The 14,908-nt window shown below is 39.6% G+C and overlaps 1 protein-coding gene across 2 annotated transcripts in view; it reads right to left on the bottom strand.

Annotated features, from left to right (window-relative positions):
• Nucleotides 1–14,904, bottom strand: part of LOC149318309 (ATP-dependent 6-phosphofructokinase, liver type) — a 48,398-nt gene extending 33,494 nt beyond the window's left edge. The window contains exons 1-3 of one of the 2 annotated variants that reach the window (XM_089509392.1): nucleotides 14,705–14,904; nucleotides 4,106–4,179; nucleotides 764–841 (exon numbers count right to left, since the gene is read on the bottom strand). In XM_089509392.1, the coding sequence (XP_089365518.1) occupies nucleotides 764–841; nucleotides 4,106–4,179; nucleotides 14,705–14,810 (258 nt within the window). In that variant the 5' untranslated portion in view covers nucleotides 14,811–14,904. The remainder of the gene's footprint in view (nucleotides 1–763; nucleotides 842–4,105; nucleotides 4,180–14,704) is intronic. The other variant, XM_089509393.1, reaches the window with a different exon arrangement.
• Between the last annotated feature and the right edge of the window lie 4 nt (nucleotides 14,905–14,908).

Below are 14,908 nucleotides of genomic sequence, written 5' to 3'. Positions count from 1 at the left end.
CTTGGCAAAAAAGATTAGATGTTTATCCATCTAGTCTTCTAAATAATCCAACCTCTATACACTCTCGCTAGTGTTTGTGTGTGTTATTTGCAGCCAGTGGCAGCAGAGAAAGTAACTGATAGGTATGTAACATGTTTTAAGTATAGGAATAGTCACTATAATTATGGAAATCTTGGAATATGAATCCCAGCTGGTTGAGAGAAATAAGACACACTTCTTTTGTTCAGTCACAAAACAATACTACCTGCTTCTTTCTTGACCTGCTCACATGAAGAAGGGTTAGATAGGTTATGTGCATTAGTGCACTGCTCATTTTAAGTTACAGTCTAATCTGAACTGGAGAAATAATGCAGTTTGACACTAGTTTAACTGCCATGCCTGTATCTTTTGGAATCCTGGCATTTCTAGTTTTGTGAGATTAGCCTTCTCTGTCAGAGAGGCCTGGTGCCACAATAAACTATAAATCCAGAATTCCACAGCATTGAGCAATGGCAGTTAAAGCAATGTCAAATTGCATTATTTCTGCAGTGCAGCTTATACCTAGGTTTCTTAGCAGCTGCCAATATAGCTTACAACTTAAAACTAGTCACTTTACTACAGGGCATTAATTAAAATGTGTAAGTGATTTCTGGTACTACCGGTAAGTCAATTTCTGCATTCCTGAAGCTATATGTGACCATAGCCAGACCTAAGACCAAAAGCATAGTAAGGCCTGTCTACCAGCACAATAAGGAGTCAAAAAGGATAATCATTCAAGCCTTACCAACTGAATGATGTTGGATACACTCAGCCAGTTTGCCTGCTTGATATTATCGCCTCCTTCCACCAGTCCCTCATAACCCTGCAAAGAGAAAGGAAAGACAGAAATGTGAAGGCAGCATTACATCTGGAAATCTTGCTTGATATTTCATTAAAATTAATATCCTGCATAGGGAACATTGGCTATTTTGTTTTAACTTATTAACTGTTTAAACTATTTTAACTGTTTTCCCTATTCTAAATGTTTTCACTATTGTATTTTAGCATCTGTTGTAAGCTGCTTTAAGTTCCATATTGGGACAAAGGCTAGATATGATTCAGATAGATAGATAGATAGATAGATAGATAGATAGATGCTAGAAGAAACCCTTAAATCTATTTAAAATAATCCTTCTTGCATTTTAAAAGTAACTGTGTAGAATAGGGCTTTTCTATAATAGACCGTAACACAAAACTTCCAATCCTTGGTTGCACTTTCTCCAATTGCTTCTCCTCAAGGTCACAATACATAAAGACTGACAGCTAAATTGACAGCTCTCTGATACATTAACTTGTTTGTCTACTGAGATAATCAAAGAAGACCCTTCTCTGTCTGCCTCATGCAAGAGAAGTGTATTTAACCACAAAATAGAGAGCCATTACTCTGGTAGTGCAGATCTGAAATGCTCTCCCAAGTGTGGTTTTGCCTGGCACCACCATTGCATTTTTTGGGAGCAAGTCAAAAAATTTATTCTTTGTAGAGAATTTTTTAAAACTTTAAAGTTGTACTTTTAAAATCAGACCCCTCAACATTGTAGTTTAGATTTTTAAGTTGTTTTATAGTGTTGTACTTTTACATGTACTACCTCTGAGCTGAAGAAGTGATATACACTTTCCCACAAATATTTTTTAAAATTATTATTATTATTATTATTATTATTATTAAGTTTTATTTATAGACTGCTGTAAATTTACACAGCGCAGTACATACAATCAGTTTAAAATAAAATAAAATAAACCTGCCTAAGGTATACATTCTACTAAAATAATTTAACAAAATACATATTAATACATATTAACCTTAAATAATAAAATATAGCAAACAAATAAAAATAAACCTACGATAGCATGAAATATGAAACTTAATATATAATGCAGAGGCATTATAATAATATTTCTACAATACAACATTTCATCTTGACTGCTAAGAGACCATGTTTTTACAACAACATACCAGTATTTCTTGTGAGGTTTGCTGAACTGCAAAAAGCTCACAAAAATAAAATAAAATAAAAATAAATTATAGAACTAAATCAGCTAAGCCAGCATGCAAAGTGTTATTGGAATGGGGCACTGGAATCATTTTAGTCCTGCAGAAGATGTTGGAATATAATTCTCATCATCCTTGACCAATGGCTATAGTGATGGCTGATTTGAGTTATGGAATGGAGATCAAAAACATCTTAATTCCACTATATTACTGAATCTGACTTGTTTGGTTCTTTCACCTCTGTTTATAACTGCCTGACAAAATTTACAGTTAGAGTGGGATTTATTGTGGATTTATAGTTTGAGATTATCACAAAAAATGAAAATGCTTTTGCTAGTTTAACTTAAACTTTCTCATGAAAACACTTATGGGCTTCTGTTTTGTTCAGTTATCAGAGTTCCTTATCTGCTGCTCTTTTCAAAAAAACATTTTAAGGTATTAGATATTTGGATTTTTTGAATAGTATATTGTTAAATTCTTATATGACAACTGCTTTCATTTCACAATTTCCAGTTTCATTGTCACCTTCTCCACAATAATAATATTTTAATCTGAACATCATGTTCCCATCCTCTCTCTTTTAGTTGCCCTGTACTCTTGAACAACAGTATCATGTCTTGCAGTTTGTGAAAATATTGGTCAAACTGTAGCATAAATACTTGCAAGAACACTAGTTAAGTATATATCCAATCATGCTGTGAATTGTAAAATCTGTCTTCACATGTTTCCAGTGCATGTATTATATTCCCGTTTTCAGCTTTAATTAAACAAGGTTCTTAATCAAATAGTTGATGGGAGATACAATCAAAAAGGTAACAACTGTGATCAGTATGGAAATACTATGTGATCTAAGATCCAAATGTCACATGTTTCACAAACACATCTGATTCTTTATCTTGTACATCAGCATGGGTAAAATGCAGCTCTGGGTCTGCATTCAGATCTTCAATCTTTCCAGTCTCCAGACCTTTTTTTAAGTTAAAAAAAAAGGTGGGAGAAGGGCAGGGTCAATTGCTCCAACCATAAGCAGCAATTATCATTTCAAAGTCCCCTTATGTACTCTTTACCATAAAAATGCCCACTTTTCAAAACCAGAAGTGGACCTCTGGTCACTTCTGGCTTTCAGTTTTGTTTCTTTATGGGAGGATTTTTGCCACTTCAGAGGCCCCCCCAGATGGTCCCAAGGGCAGAACACTGCACCACAATTGCCAATCCTGCTGTACATCCACTCCAGGAATGGCTCCCCAAGTTCCCAAGTGTCCCCTTTACACTCTCTTAAAGCTCACAATATATTTAATGGTACTAATTCCACCTAATTCCAAACTTGCAGAATCTACTCTTCTAGGCTGTGGATGTGAGAAAGAAGGCAAAGATGTCAATTATGTTTCTTAATTATACAATTAAGCTGACAAAACTGTCAGTTATGTTTCTTAATTACACAACTTGGCAGGACATGTTTTCTGTTTTTCACTGACTTTCAGTGAAAGAAACTGCTGAATCACATCAACAGGAGCTTGGCACAATGTGGTGCTTGGCACAGTGTGTACCACACCTTGGAAATGCTACTTTTTGAGTTACAGCTCCCAGAGTCCCATAGCAAGCAAGGTCAGTGTCTATGCTGGTGGGGAGATTTGGGGCTCTCTAATAATCCAAAACAAGTAACTTTTCCAAACTTCATTCTTTCTGTGTGTGGTGGGAAAACAAGTTTGTGCCTCTCTGCTCTTTCCTCCAGGTACACATGACCCATTTCTGATGGCCACAAGGATTGAATAGGGTTTGCATAGATAAAATCCCACAAGCATCAATCTAAATCACACAGCTGATTTTTTCACAAATATTTAGGGATTGGCCTTGTGCTGGAATTTGTGTATGTGCATTCTGCACATCTAGTACATTCAAGACTTGGATGGGTATGGCTGGTGGGTAGGGAAGTAAGTGTAATCTTCCCCTCCCTGCATACAGGAAAAGAATGTACGGAACTGTATCATCCAGGCTTTACTTTCCTCTTAATACCCTCACAGTTCCCCAGAAGCTATGCAGCACTGTTCAAAGGTTCCGGCTGTACCATTTCATCCAGAAAAGAAATAAAAATTGAACCTCATAGATCAGGAACACTCTAGCTCCGACATATATCCCCATGCGAGTCACAGCTCGAACAGCAGCATTCATACCTAGAGAGATGGGACACAAGGTGAGCATTAGTGGCACCCTGAACCAGCCGTAGATGCAGGCAAAACATCAGGAATAAACTCTTCTAGAACATGGCCACATAGCCTGAAAAACACACAAAAATCTTTCCCTGCATACTTTTAAAAACATATTTGCCTGATGAAGAAACATGTGGTTTTGAAGGCTGGCACAGGCATTTTCCTGGGGTTTTTTTTCCCTACTAAAATAAACATTTCTGCAGTTTGGACTTTGAAATGTGTCTTATGATTAATGCTGCTGTCTCTACATTCCACTGTTTCACTATCACTGAAAGGCTTAATTCTAACATCATTTGTCTACAGTTGTGTCTCATTTTCCTCCTTATTCCTTCTTTAAGGGTATAACTGAGCCTGTCATTGGCCTGCTTGGAAAATGCTGCATATACCCCTTTCTCTGAGGGGAAAACACTCAACAAGCTTGTTTCATTATGTCCACACTGTCTATGCATCCACCTTTTTTTTTTTGGGGGGGGGGGGGAAGCCACTTACAAGAACTGTGGGAGGAAAGGAAAAGCAGAGAACTGCAAACCAGACAAGCTGTAGGGAATGTTTGTCTGCCTCCCTATCAAAAGATGTCAAGCAGACTGAACAAAGATGCTTCAAGCAAATGGTAATAACAAACATCTTTCTGATGGAGAAGTGAACTAGTCTAGAAATCTAGGCATTATTCTCACTGCTTGTCATATGAATGCTGCCAATTCACAGTGGATGTCTCTGTGCCTGATTTACCTTGGAGATTACTCCACCCTTTGCCCACTTTCACTTTACCACTTGCAAAAGAAAAGAGAAATCCAGCTGTATGTCTCCTGTAAACCTATACAGAATCCAAATGAACATTTAAAAAAACAAACCATCAGATCATACAGCATGAAGGAGGACTGCTTTATCTCCAAATACATACTGAAGTAGCTATAAACTCCAATGCATTAAATAATCCCTGGGAGTGATGACAAGGGATTCTATTCTGTACTCAAATACAAATTGCTACCTTGCTTCTGATCTCCATGCCATCTGCCCTTAGGCTATAGCTCTTAGGTTCTGCATGTAAATCAACTCCCAAGCAGCACTTCTTGGAATGTGAGTCATCTCTGGGCTGGGGCTAAGATGTGTAACCCATCCCAGTTACTTAACTTATATACCATATTGAGGGATATCTCACATATTTTACTTTGTTGCTATGTAACACCAAAGCAATAATCAAGGTAAAGTAAATATTAAATTAGAAGCTTAAGAGAGGTTTACAAAAACAAACAAACAATAAGTGTCAAAACCAATGCAGAGGAAGTTAAGGTAAATCTCTGAAAACTATAAAGCAACATATCCAGGGGTTGGCTATACAACAAAATACAACAATATCCAAACAGCAATACCTTTATTAGACCAACCAAAAATGTACAAAATACATCATGCAAGCTTTTGAAGGTTCACTGGCTTCTTCATCAGGCAAAGGTATTAAAGATCATATAGGACAGTGATGGCGAACCTATGGCACGTGTGCCAGAGGTGGCACTCAGAGCTCTCTCTGTGGGCACATGTGCCATCATCCCAGCACAGAGTTTGCCAGAGTTTGTTACTAGAAAGCCAGAGGGACATGGCACTGTGCAGTAAATAAGTGGGTTTTGGGTTGCAGTTTGGGCACTCGGCCTCCAAAAGGTTCACCATCACTGATATTGGAGAAGAAGAAAACAACGATGTTAGAGTCATGGGCCTACATTTTGTCAAGATGGTATTTTTATTGTTAGTCTGGAGGGATATCAGGCAGATGTCTCTACAGGAAAAGAATCACTGTTGAATTCTCTGGATCACCCCTGCCTCTCTATTCAAGATACAAAGGTTTTCCATTGTAAACAAGAGCCTGCAGCAAGTTGAAGCTATGGAAGGCACAATGTATGCAACATCTTAAATCTGTTTTTAAATATTAAGATTAGATGTGTTACTGCACATACAGTGACTTAACTGATTAGAGGCATTAATCATGGCTAGCCATCTGCCTGGGGCCATCTGTCTAGCTGTCGCCATGCTATACTTTGCTCACAGGCTACATCAGTTACACACATCCAGTTCTTGCCAAAACCATACTGTGCTCCTCTTCACTTCTGCAGCTTTCCTCCCGGGTGTGCAAAGCATCCATGGAGATGCTGGTTTAGTGGAATATGCCGCAGCCATGCCACAAGCCACTGAGCTGAGCCTTTAGCACAGAATTCTAACATGCTTGTATGTGAATGCACATGCCTTCAAGTTGCCTGTCAACCTATGGAGACCCCATGAATGTCATAGGGTTTTCTTAGGCAAGGAATATTTGGAGGTGGTTCTGCCAGTTCCTTCCTATGAAATATAGCCTACAGCATCTGGTATTCACTGGCAGTCTTCCTCTCTAAGTACTAACCAGGGCTGACTATGCTTGACTTCCAAGATCAGACAGAATCTTGTGCCTTTAGGATATTTATAATGTCTGTGAAGATCCACTCTCTGTTTAAACAAACCAAACAAAAAACAAAGTGTGGAGACAACAGACAGATAAAAACCTTGGCACTAGCCAATAGTAGGATAGCCAGGAAAAGGTGGAGGCTGCTTCCAGGAGTGAGTATATAAGAGGGAGGAGCAGGTTTGAAAGGAATTGTTGCTGTTTAGTGTGCCCTGAGGGGTGAAGAGCCATGGAGGCTAGGTTAGGTTGCTGTGAGGGCAGTTAGAAAGGGTTTTAGGTACCCAAGAAAGGGACCAAGATTGTCCTTAAATAAATTGTTGTAGTGTCCTGTGCAAGACACAGTGTTTGGTGACTAGTGGAGTCACAGGTAACCAGGAGGGTTATAAGATACAAAAATTTAATAAAAGTTCTGCGAGAACTTAGTCTGTAAGGAAACATATATAAAGCTATAGAGAAACAATTACAAAAACAAGCTAAAGAAACTCTTAAACTGTGTAACTAATGAAGTATTTATACACAGAATCTATTGGGAACACCATCCATTAAAAGAGACACTGTATTCAGCCTGACTTGTAAATATATTACTTTGCTTCAACAAGCAGGTGTCTGAATTGATTTCAGAAGTACATAAAAAACACCAGGCTTTTGCCCACTGACATGGGGGCTGTATATGGTTATATAAGAGGGTTTTTTAAAAAAAAATAATGTAATGTTTTTAATCTTTTGAAATTGTTTGTTTTTTAAACTTTTGTATTTTTAATGTTTCATATTGGTTTAACTTAGACTGTTTTAAATTTTGTTAGCTGCCTTGAGTCCCTATAGCTGGAGGAAGGTGGGATATAAATAAATATCATGATAATAATAATAATAATAATAATAATAATATCAACATTGAGAAAAGTCATTTAGATTTGGGACAGATTAGATGGTGGGTGTGTGGCTGTTAAAAAATAGTTGGTGCCATGCTGGAGAAAAATTTAAAATGCAGAGTGCTGACATCTGAAGAGAGTTATAGTGCAGGAGACTCTTAAGAGAGTTCTGGGTTTGAGTCTCACAGTGAAGAATTGGTGGGATAGCAGACATCATCTTCACACCCCAGCGGTGGGATCAAAAAGACCATTGTGCGTCCATCCAAGAAAAGAAGTTGGGTGAGTGAGTCTCATCATCACACCAAGCGATGAATTCCTAGATCTCACTGAAAGGTGAAAAAGATGAACGTAGCATCAACTAAATTCTACTGATTAAAAAGTAAAGAGGATCAGGGGATGGAACATTTCACAACTCCTCATCTGTCTCTAGTGCTGGAAACAGCTGCAGAAAAGGAAAAAAGTGATGTGTTCCTTCTCCAACGGCATACTTTCTTGCTTAAACGGATTTCTCTGTTGTGTACAGTATCAAGGGCAAAATTAAATGCAAAGATGAATAACACCCCATTTGAAAATTTTATTAAACTAATTTCAGTTGCATTGTAGCTCAATGTCTGTAACCATTAGGGAAGTTGAAACTGGAATATCTTTTATGTTTTTTTGGCAAATTATATTATTTTATACAATGGGGTGGTAAAATGATGCCATTTATATAAAGTCAAGGTTTGCTTTTTGGATTTAAGAAAAAATATATTTTCAAGCCATGGATGGTTGAATCTGTGTATGCAGAATCCATGGATAAAGAGAGCTGATTGTATCCTGTTGCTGGAAGCATTAATTATACTAGAAACAAATTAGTTAATATTATCTTCCATGTATTCTTCTGTATTACTTCACCACACAGTCCTTATAAAATTTTCTATATTTAGCTGAATCCAGTATTAACTAATCCTTGGTTGTAGACACACGTTACTCTGTAGCAGGGAAAAACAGTTTGTGGTATTTTCATATAGCTGAATGTGAAACCAGGAGCCAGCATAGTGTAGTGGTTTGAGCGTTTGACTATGACTTTGGAGACTATAGTTCAATACCCTGGGTGACCTTCGGTGAGTCACACACTTTCAGCCCCAGAAAACCCTGTGATAGGTTCACCTTAGGGTGGCCGTAAGTTGGAAATGACTTGATGGCACACAACAATAAATATGAAACCACAGACAAACCACATGGAAGAACATAATCTTCATTCCTTGGTACTGTGATTTAACATCAGATATGGAGAGAGAGAAAGCGAGAAACAAAGGAAGCAATTGTTATTACTTCACTATTACAAGAAAAATATATGAGCAGTTTTATTCAACCCTGTACCTTCTAGGTGCATTGACTAAAATCCACATCATCTCCCAGCAAGCAGCCATAGAAGCTACTAGCTGGAAAAGGGCGTTTTAGAAAATCTACAGGGGTACTGGAATCTGAACCCAGGTCTTGTACCCATGATCAAGGTTCTATCCAATGACTCAGTCCATCTCTCCTCCTTCTCCACAAGGATTTCAGAATCCAATCAGAGCTAAGTAGGAGAAAAATTACTACTTAGTCTATTCCACAAAAATTCTGTAAAGGAGTTGCTAATATGTTTAAGCTAAAATGGCTCCAAAATCATTCATGGAGCCAATGCACAAGTTAAGGCTATCTTATGGTTAAAAGCTAGCATTTTAAATTTCAATATGGATCTGATCTTGCAAGCAAGCAGGGTCAGCTTATGAGAACTGGTGAGTACTTGGATGGGAAACCACCAACAGATACCAGCTGTAGGCTACATGTCAGAGGAAGGAACAGGTAAAACCACCTCTATGTATCCCTTGCCTAAGAAAACCCTGTGAAATTCATGGGGCTGCAATAGACAGCAGGCAACTTGAAGGCAAGTATATACATACAGGTAAAGTAAGTCTCAGTAGTACAGTGCTATATTTAGAGTAGAGATTAGTTATTTTTTTCTAAACCCTTGTATATCTATTAGGTTACATTCAGAAGACTGTTCTAGAAAGTAGCACAGGAAGGGACATGTTAGGCACCAGAATGGCAAAGGATTCACAAAGTTATTTAAATTGAGATTAGGCAGTCACTTCTCAAGGATGCCTATAGCTGCATTGTACAATGAAAATGCCGCATACGGCAGTGGAACAGATCAGATTACATCCATGGTACCTTTCAATTCTATGTCAAACTATTCTAATATGCCACCATCCTCAGTATGTCTGGACTGTACAAGAAAGAACCTTCCATTCACATATCCCACCAGTTTCTCAGGATGCCCTGTTCAACAGTAGGCAAAATCTTACTGATGGGCCTCCTGCTGTTCCTAGCAAGATATAGACACACAGGTTTTGGTTACAAAATACAGGTTATTATACTGCATTCCTTTGCTTTGCCATGGAAACACACCCAATTCCCTGAGGGCAATTGTACAATGGAAGGCTTGCCCACACCAGAAAACATTTCGTCTGGAACTTATGTAATAAATGGGCTTCATATTTGTGTATGTGCATATGCATATGCCATATTTCTGTACATATGCTTTCTAGTTGCCTGTTGATTTATGGCAACCCCATGAATTTCATAGGATTTTCTTAGGTGATGAATATTCACTTCCCCAATAATCTGTCATAAGGCCCAGTTCTGTTCATAGGTCTACTAATATGCTCAGATTCACAGCAGTTATGTAATACTTCTTACTAAATGTCTTTATTTGCTAATTTATGTTAGCATAGTTCCCCTGAAAGTGCCTGCCTCTACTTACAGCTGAAGAACAGCTGACGTCTCAGCAGCAGAATACTTTTGTGTTATACACAAATATAAATCATGTCAACAGTAAGGATGAGAAACCGAGACAAGTGAGTCAGACTAAAGGACAAATTAGTGAGACTAAAGGACTTGCTAACTGGCTATTGATTGAGTGTCCCAGTTCCATGCTTCTGAAACATATAACCTAGAGAGGGAAGTGGTTTCAAGGATACCTTAACAATATTAAGATAATTATTCATAAGTATCATGAATGTATTACACTGTACAGACAAGGTGTATGTCACAACATTTTTTATTCTAAAACTAGAGAGATTACTTCATTATAAATGACCTCAGAAACCACTGAACACAAAACAAGAGCAAAGAGAAAGCTGTGAAAGGGCAAAAGGCTGTTCCAGAACACCAGCATATGCATATGAACACGAACACGAACACGAACACACACACACACACAGAGAGAGAGAGAGAGAGAGAGAGAGAGAGAGAGAGAGAACAAGTTCTATTTTCCTAGAATTTTCATTTTGAGAAAGAAACAATCTGGAAATGAAAAGTTTGTTTGTTTGTTTTACCATAATAAAAAACTAAACCTACTATGCCTTTACTGTGTGGCACATTTTAATTTCTTTTCATTTTCTGTAATGCTCTGCTTTGTTACTGAAATGGCAAGGAAAATGAAGTTGACATTCAGAAGGGTGAGAAGATTGGATGAGACTATAATATCCAACCAAGATCCAATAGCTGATGAAGGCTTTTTTTAAAGTGTTGATCTGTGAAAGAAATTTAGATCATAAACATCACAATGAGAAGTATTTCAAGCTGTTTGGATGATCACCAGTGACAAAGCATGATAAATATTTTTCACCCACTGCCTTGACTATAAAGGAGAATACTGTATTTATTGATTTTAAAAATAAATTTGTAAATACGACATAAAAATAAGAACAATAATTCATCCCAACAGGGGTAGGTTACTTCTGAAGCTGTTGCTGTTATCTGCCCTTGAGTTGATGTCAAGTCATGGCGACCCTGTGGATGAGAAGTCCAGTGGATATTTTTGGATAACACCCCCTACGCCCCTGATTTTGAATTCCCAAAGAAAGGCAAGGCTCCAAAGGGCACAACTTTTAAGTCGTCAGCCAGTCACTTCCAGAGTTTCTCCCTGAAGCCCCAAAGAGACATTACATTTAGTGGGGAAATCCATTCCTCTCCAAGTCTCTGGGCCCAATTTGCTATTTTGGGGACTCAGAACAATGGGAATGGGGGGGGGCAATCCTGTGGGACACACTGAGGTGGGAGGGTTGTTGTTGTCTTTAATTTATTAATGTTCTGTGCCTATACACAGACATAGCTCCTCTTCCAGACATATAGACATACAAACATAGCTCTATCACCTAAAGGTCTAAGCATATTGATCTGATAAGAATAGCCACATGTCTACTCCTAATCAATGTCGATGATGGTCACAAGGACTAACAAATTTAGCACCACAGATGACTTTTACAAGTTAATGAGAAAACAAAATTACTGACATAGGAAAATCTTCAGTTCTACAGATGCAGCGCAATAGGGAATTTAGGCAAGTTACATTAGATTTGCCATTACTTGCAAATGCAATTACTGTATTTGCAGCAAAGCATAAGTATAACAGTCAGATACAATTTTAGCTTGCTGAGAGTCAGGCTGAAATCATACAGCAAAAAGGTGGGCCTCATTCAGCCCCCCCCCCCCGAGGTATAGAGTTCAAATCCAATGAATGGAAAATATTTCATACCTCATGAGAGGTTTCTAGTATTAATAATCAGCAAAGTATGTTCCATAAGCAACATGCAAAACACTCAATAATTTGAAGTTCAAATTTCAAGTGGTATCCAGCATATGGAAACTCTAAGGCAACCCAATTATGGGGTTTTCTTGGCAAGATTTGTTCAGAGGAAGTTTGCCATTGCCTTCCCCTGAAGCTGAGAGCATGTGACTTGCCTAAGGTGGGTTTCAAGGCTGAGCTGGGTATTGAACCCTGGTCTCCAAAGTAATAGTCCAAGGCTCAAACCCAAACCACTATGAATTACTTTCCTGCCATGACCAAATTGGTAAAGCCAGTTGGTGAACATGTGTCTCTCCATATGCAATTCTGATCAGCCTTGGCTAGAACAGCCAGAGAGAAGTACAGTCCAGTGCACTGGAGCCTGATGTCTATATACTGTTGTGATATTACTTCAGATTTCCAAGCATTTTTCCTGTAATCCTTACAACATACAGCTAGCCCTCTGTATCTATGGATTTTTTAACGACGGATTCAAGCATCCATGGTTTGAAAATATTCAAAAATATATGCATTCCATTGATTTTGCCATTTTGTATAAGGGACATCACTTCACTATACCATTGTATTTAATGGGACTTGAGCATCCACAGATTTTGTTATCCATGGGGGATACCAAGAGCCCACTGTATACCTAATATTGGAAAAGTATGTGCTTATATTGCAGACATAAAAAATCAGGGAGGGGAAAAACATAAGTGGATAATCTATGGGCAGTTATTGAGTTTGTGCCATGACTGAGGCGCATCAGAGGACTAAGACTTCCATCATTAAAAACTGCACCTTTAACTACTAAGGCTGCATCCACACTGCAGAAATAATCCAGTTTGAGACTGCTTTAACTGCCCTGGCTCAGTGCTAGCAAATTCTGGGAACTGTAGTTTATTGTGGCACCAGAGCTCTCTGACAGACTGTCTTACAAAACTACATTTCCCAGATATATATAGCATTGAATCATGGCAGTTAAAGCAGTGTCAAAGTGGATTATTTCTGCAGTGCGGATGCAGCCTGAGTTTTAAAGAGGGCAGCTGCACTGATTTGGAAATGAGGACCTCCTTTTTCCACCTGGATCCGCCACAAGGGCTGCCTGCGCCCTCCGCAGTGAAAAGGGAGTGCACTCTTCACGTGCTCAGAGGTATTCTGAAAGCTATTGCCAGAAATGGACCCTTAAATCTAAACTAAGGCCTGCATCTGCGCTGCAAAAATAATCCAGTTTGACACCATTTTAATTATCATGGCTCAAGGCTATGGAATCCTAGGAACTGTAGTTTGTTGTCATGGCTATGAAATCTTGGGATTTGCAGTTTGTTTTTCTGGTTGCATCTGGACTGGAGAAACAATGCAGTTTGACACTTGAACTACTGTGGCTCAAGGCGATGGGACTGTGAGACTTGTAGTTTATTGTGGCACCAGAGCTCTCTGACAGAGGAGGCTAAATGTCTCACAAAACTACAGTTCCCAGAATTCCCTTGCATTGAGCCAGGGCAGTTAAAGTGGTCCCAAACTGGATTATTTCTGCAGTCTGTTTTGGACAATCACTACTTATATTCTATGCCGCTGGCTGTGTATGTTGCAAGACACTCATCACTATCCTGGAGATTCTGGTTGAATGTGTCAAAAAATGAAACCCAGAGAGCCCAACATTTGTGGCAAGACTATATGGAGACTACTTACTATAGTCTTGACTTGAGAATAATCATACTTGTGTGTGTTTCAGATTTTTGTAACAAGTGGAAAGGTGCTCTTAGTAGTGGATAATTACAAGTCTGAGCATGGACAATTATTTTAGGGATCAATGAGCTGATTTTCTTGCTATGATAGCACTAGCATTGATGCCCCTTTTGTAGCCTGATATTATAGAAGCACAGATGTAAGGAAGGAGAACAGTTTTGCTCCAGCAGAAACACCTCTGTTGTTTGTCGGGTGGGGGAATTTCCTTCATTACAAGAATAGAAGATGCTTATATTAATGCAGAATAGAGTGAACACATATTTTCATGTTACAGTAAGCCATAGTTTGTGTTAACCACAGTTTGTGTCTTAAACCAAGGCTATGGAACTCTGGGGGAATGGTGGCTTTGTGAGCTATTTAGCCTTCCATGTGTGACTCAGTGTGAGAGAAAGAGCGCTCTGGTGCCACAACAAACTACAATTCCCAGAATTCCATCGCCTTGGGCAATGATTATGGATGCCTCGAGGCACTAAGGAAAGAGGCGGGGCCGGTGGGGCGGAGCTTCCATAAGCCCCGCCTCTCTCCGCTATGACGGCTTTAGGGCTTTGTGCTCCATTTCTCTGGCATCGATTGAACAAGCCCCCTCCTCACAGCGTCCTTCTTCACCCACCCACCCACCCATCCCCTCCCCCTGTCTGGCGTTCGATTGCTCATGTCTAGAGGCGCCTCGCGCCTTGGCTCGCCGTGGTCCGCTGCACGTCCTCCTCGTCCCAACTGACCGCGCGAGAGGCAGCCCCCTCCCTCCCCGCCCCCTCCGGGTCTCGAGCGCATGGACGAATCCAACTTCTTCTAAGCGGGGGGGGGGGAGCTGGCTGGTTCTCTTCCCCTCTTCCCTCGCTTTTGACTGACCTTGCGCATCGCCGCCGCTGGTAAGGACAGCCAAAGCAAGGCCAGCGCCGGCCATCCGCAGCTTCTCCAAATCCAGCCCCGGCGAGCCCAGCCCGGTTCCCGCCATTTTCCTGGACGCGTCCAAAGCACCCAGAGCCCCCCAGCAGAGAATGACAAGCAGCGGCAAGAAAAGCAGCACCAGTGTCGTCCCAGCCGGGTCCCTCA

This window comes from Sceloporus occidentalis, unplaced genomic scaffold, assembly GCF_023333645.1.
Source record: "Sceloporus occidentalis isolate IW3139 unplaced genomic scaffold, rSceOcc1.0.p SCAF_2, whole genome shotgun sequence".
NCBI lineage: Eukaryota > Metazoa > Chordata > Lepidosauria > Squamata > Phrynosomatidae > Sceloporus > Sceloporus occidentalis.
The sequence above is the reverse complement of the archived record's forward strand: the minus strand, read 5'-3'. Positions and strand labels throughout refer to the sequence as shown.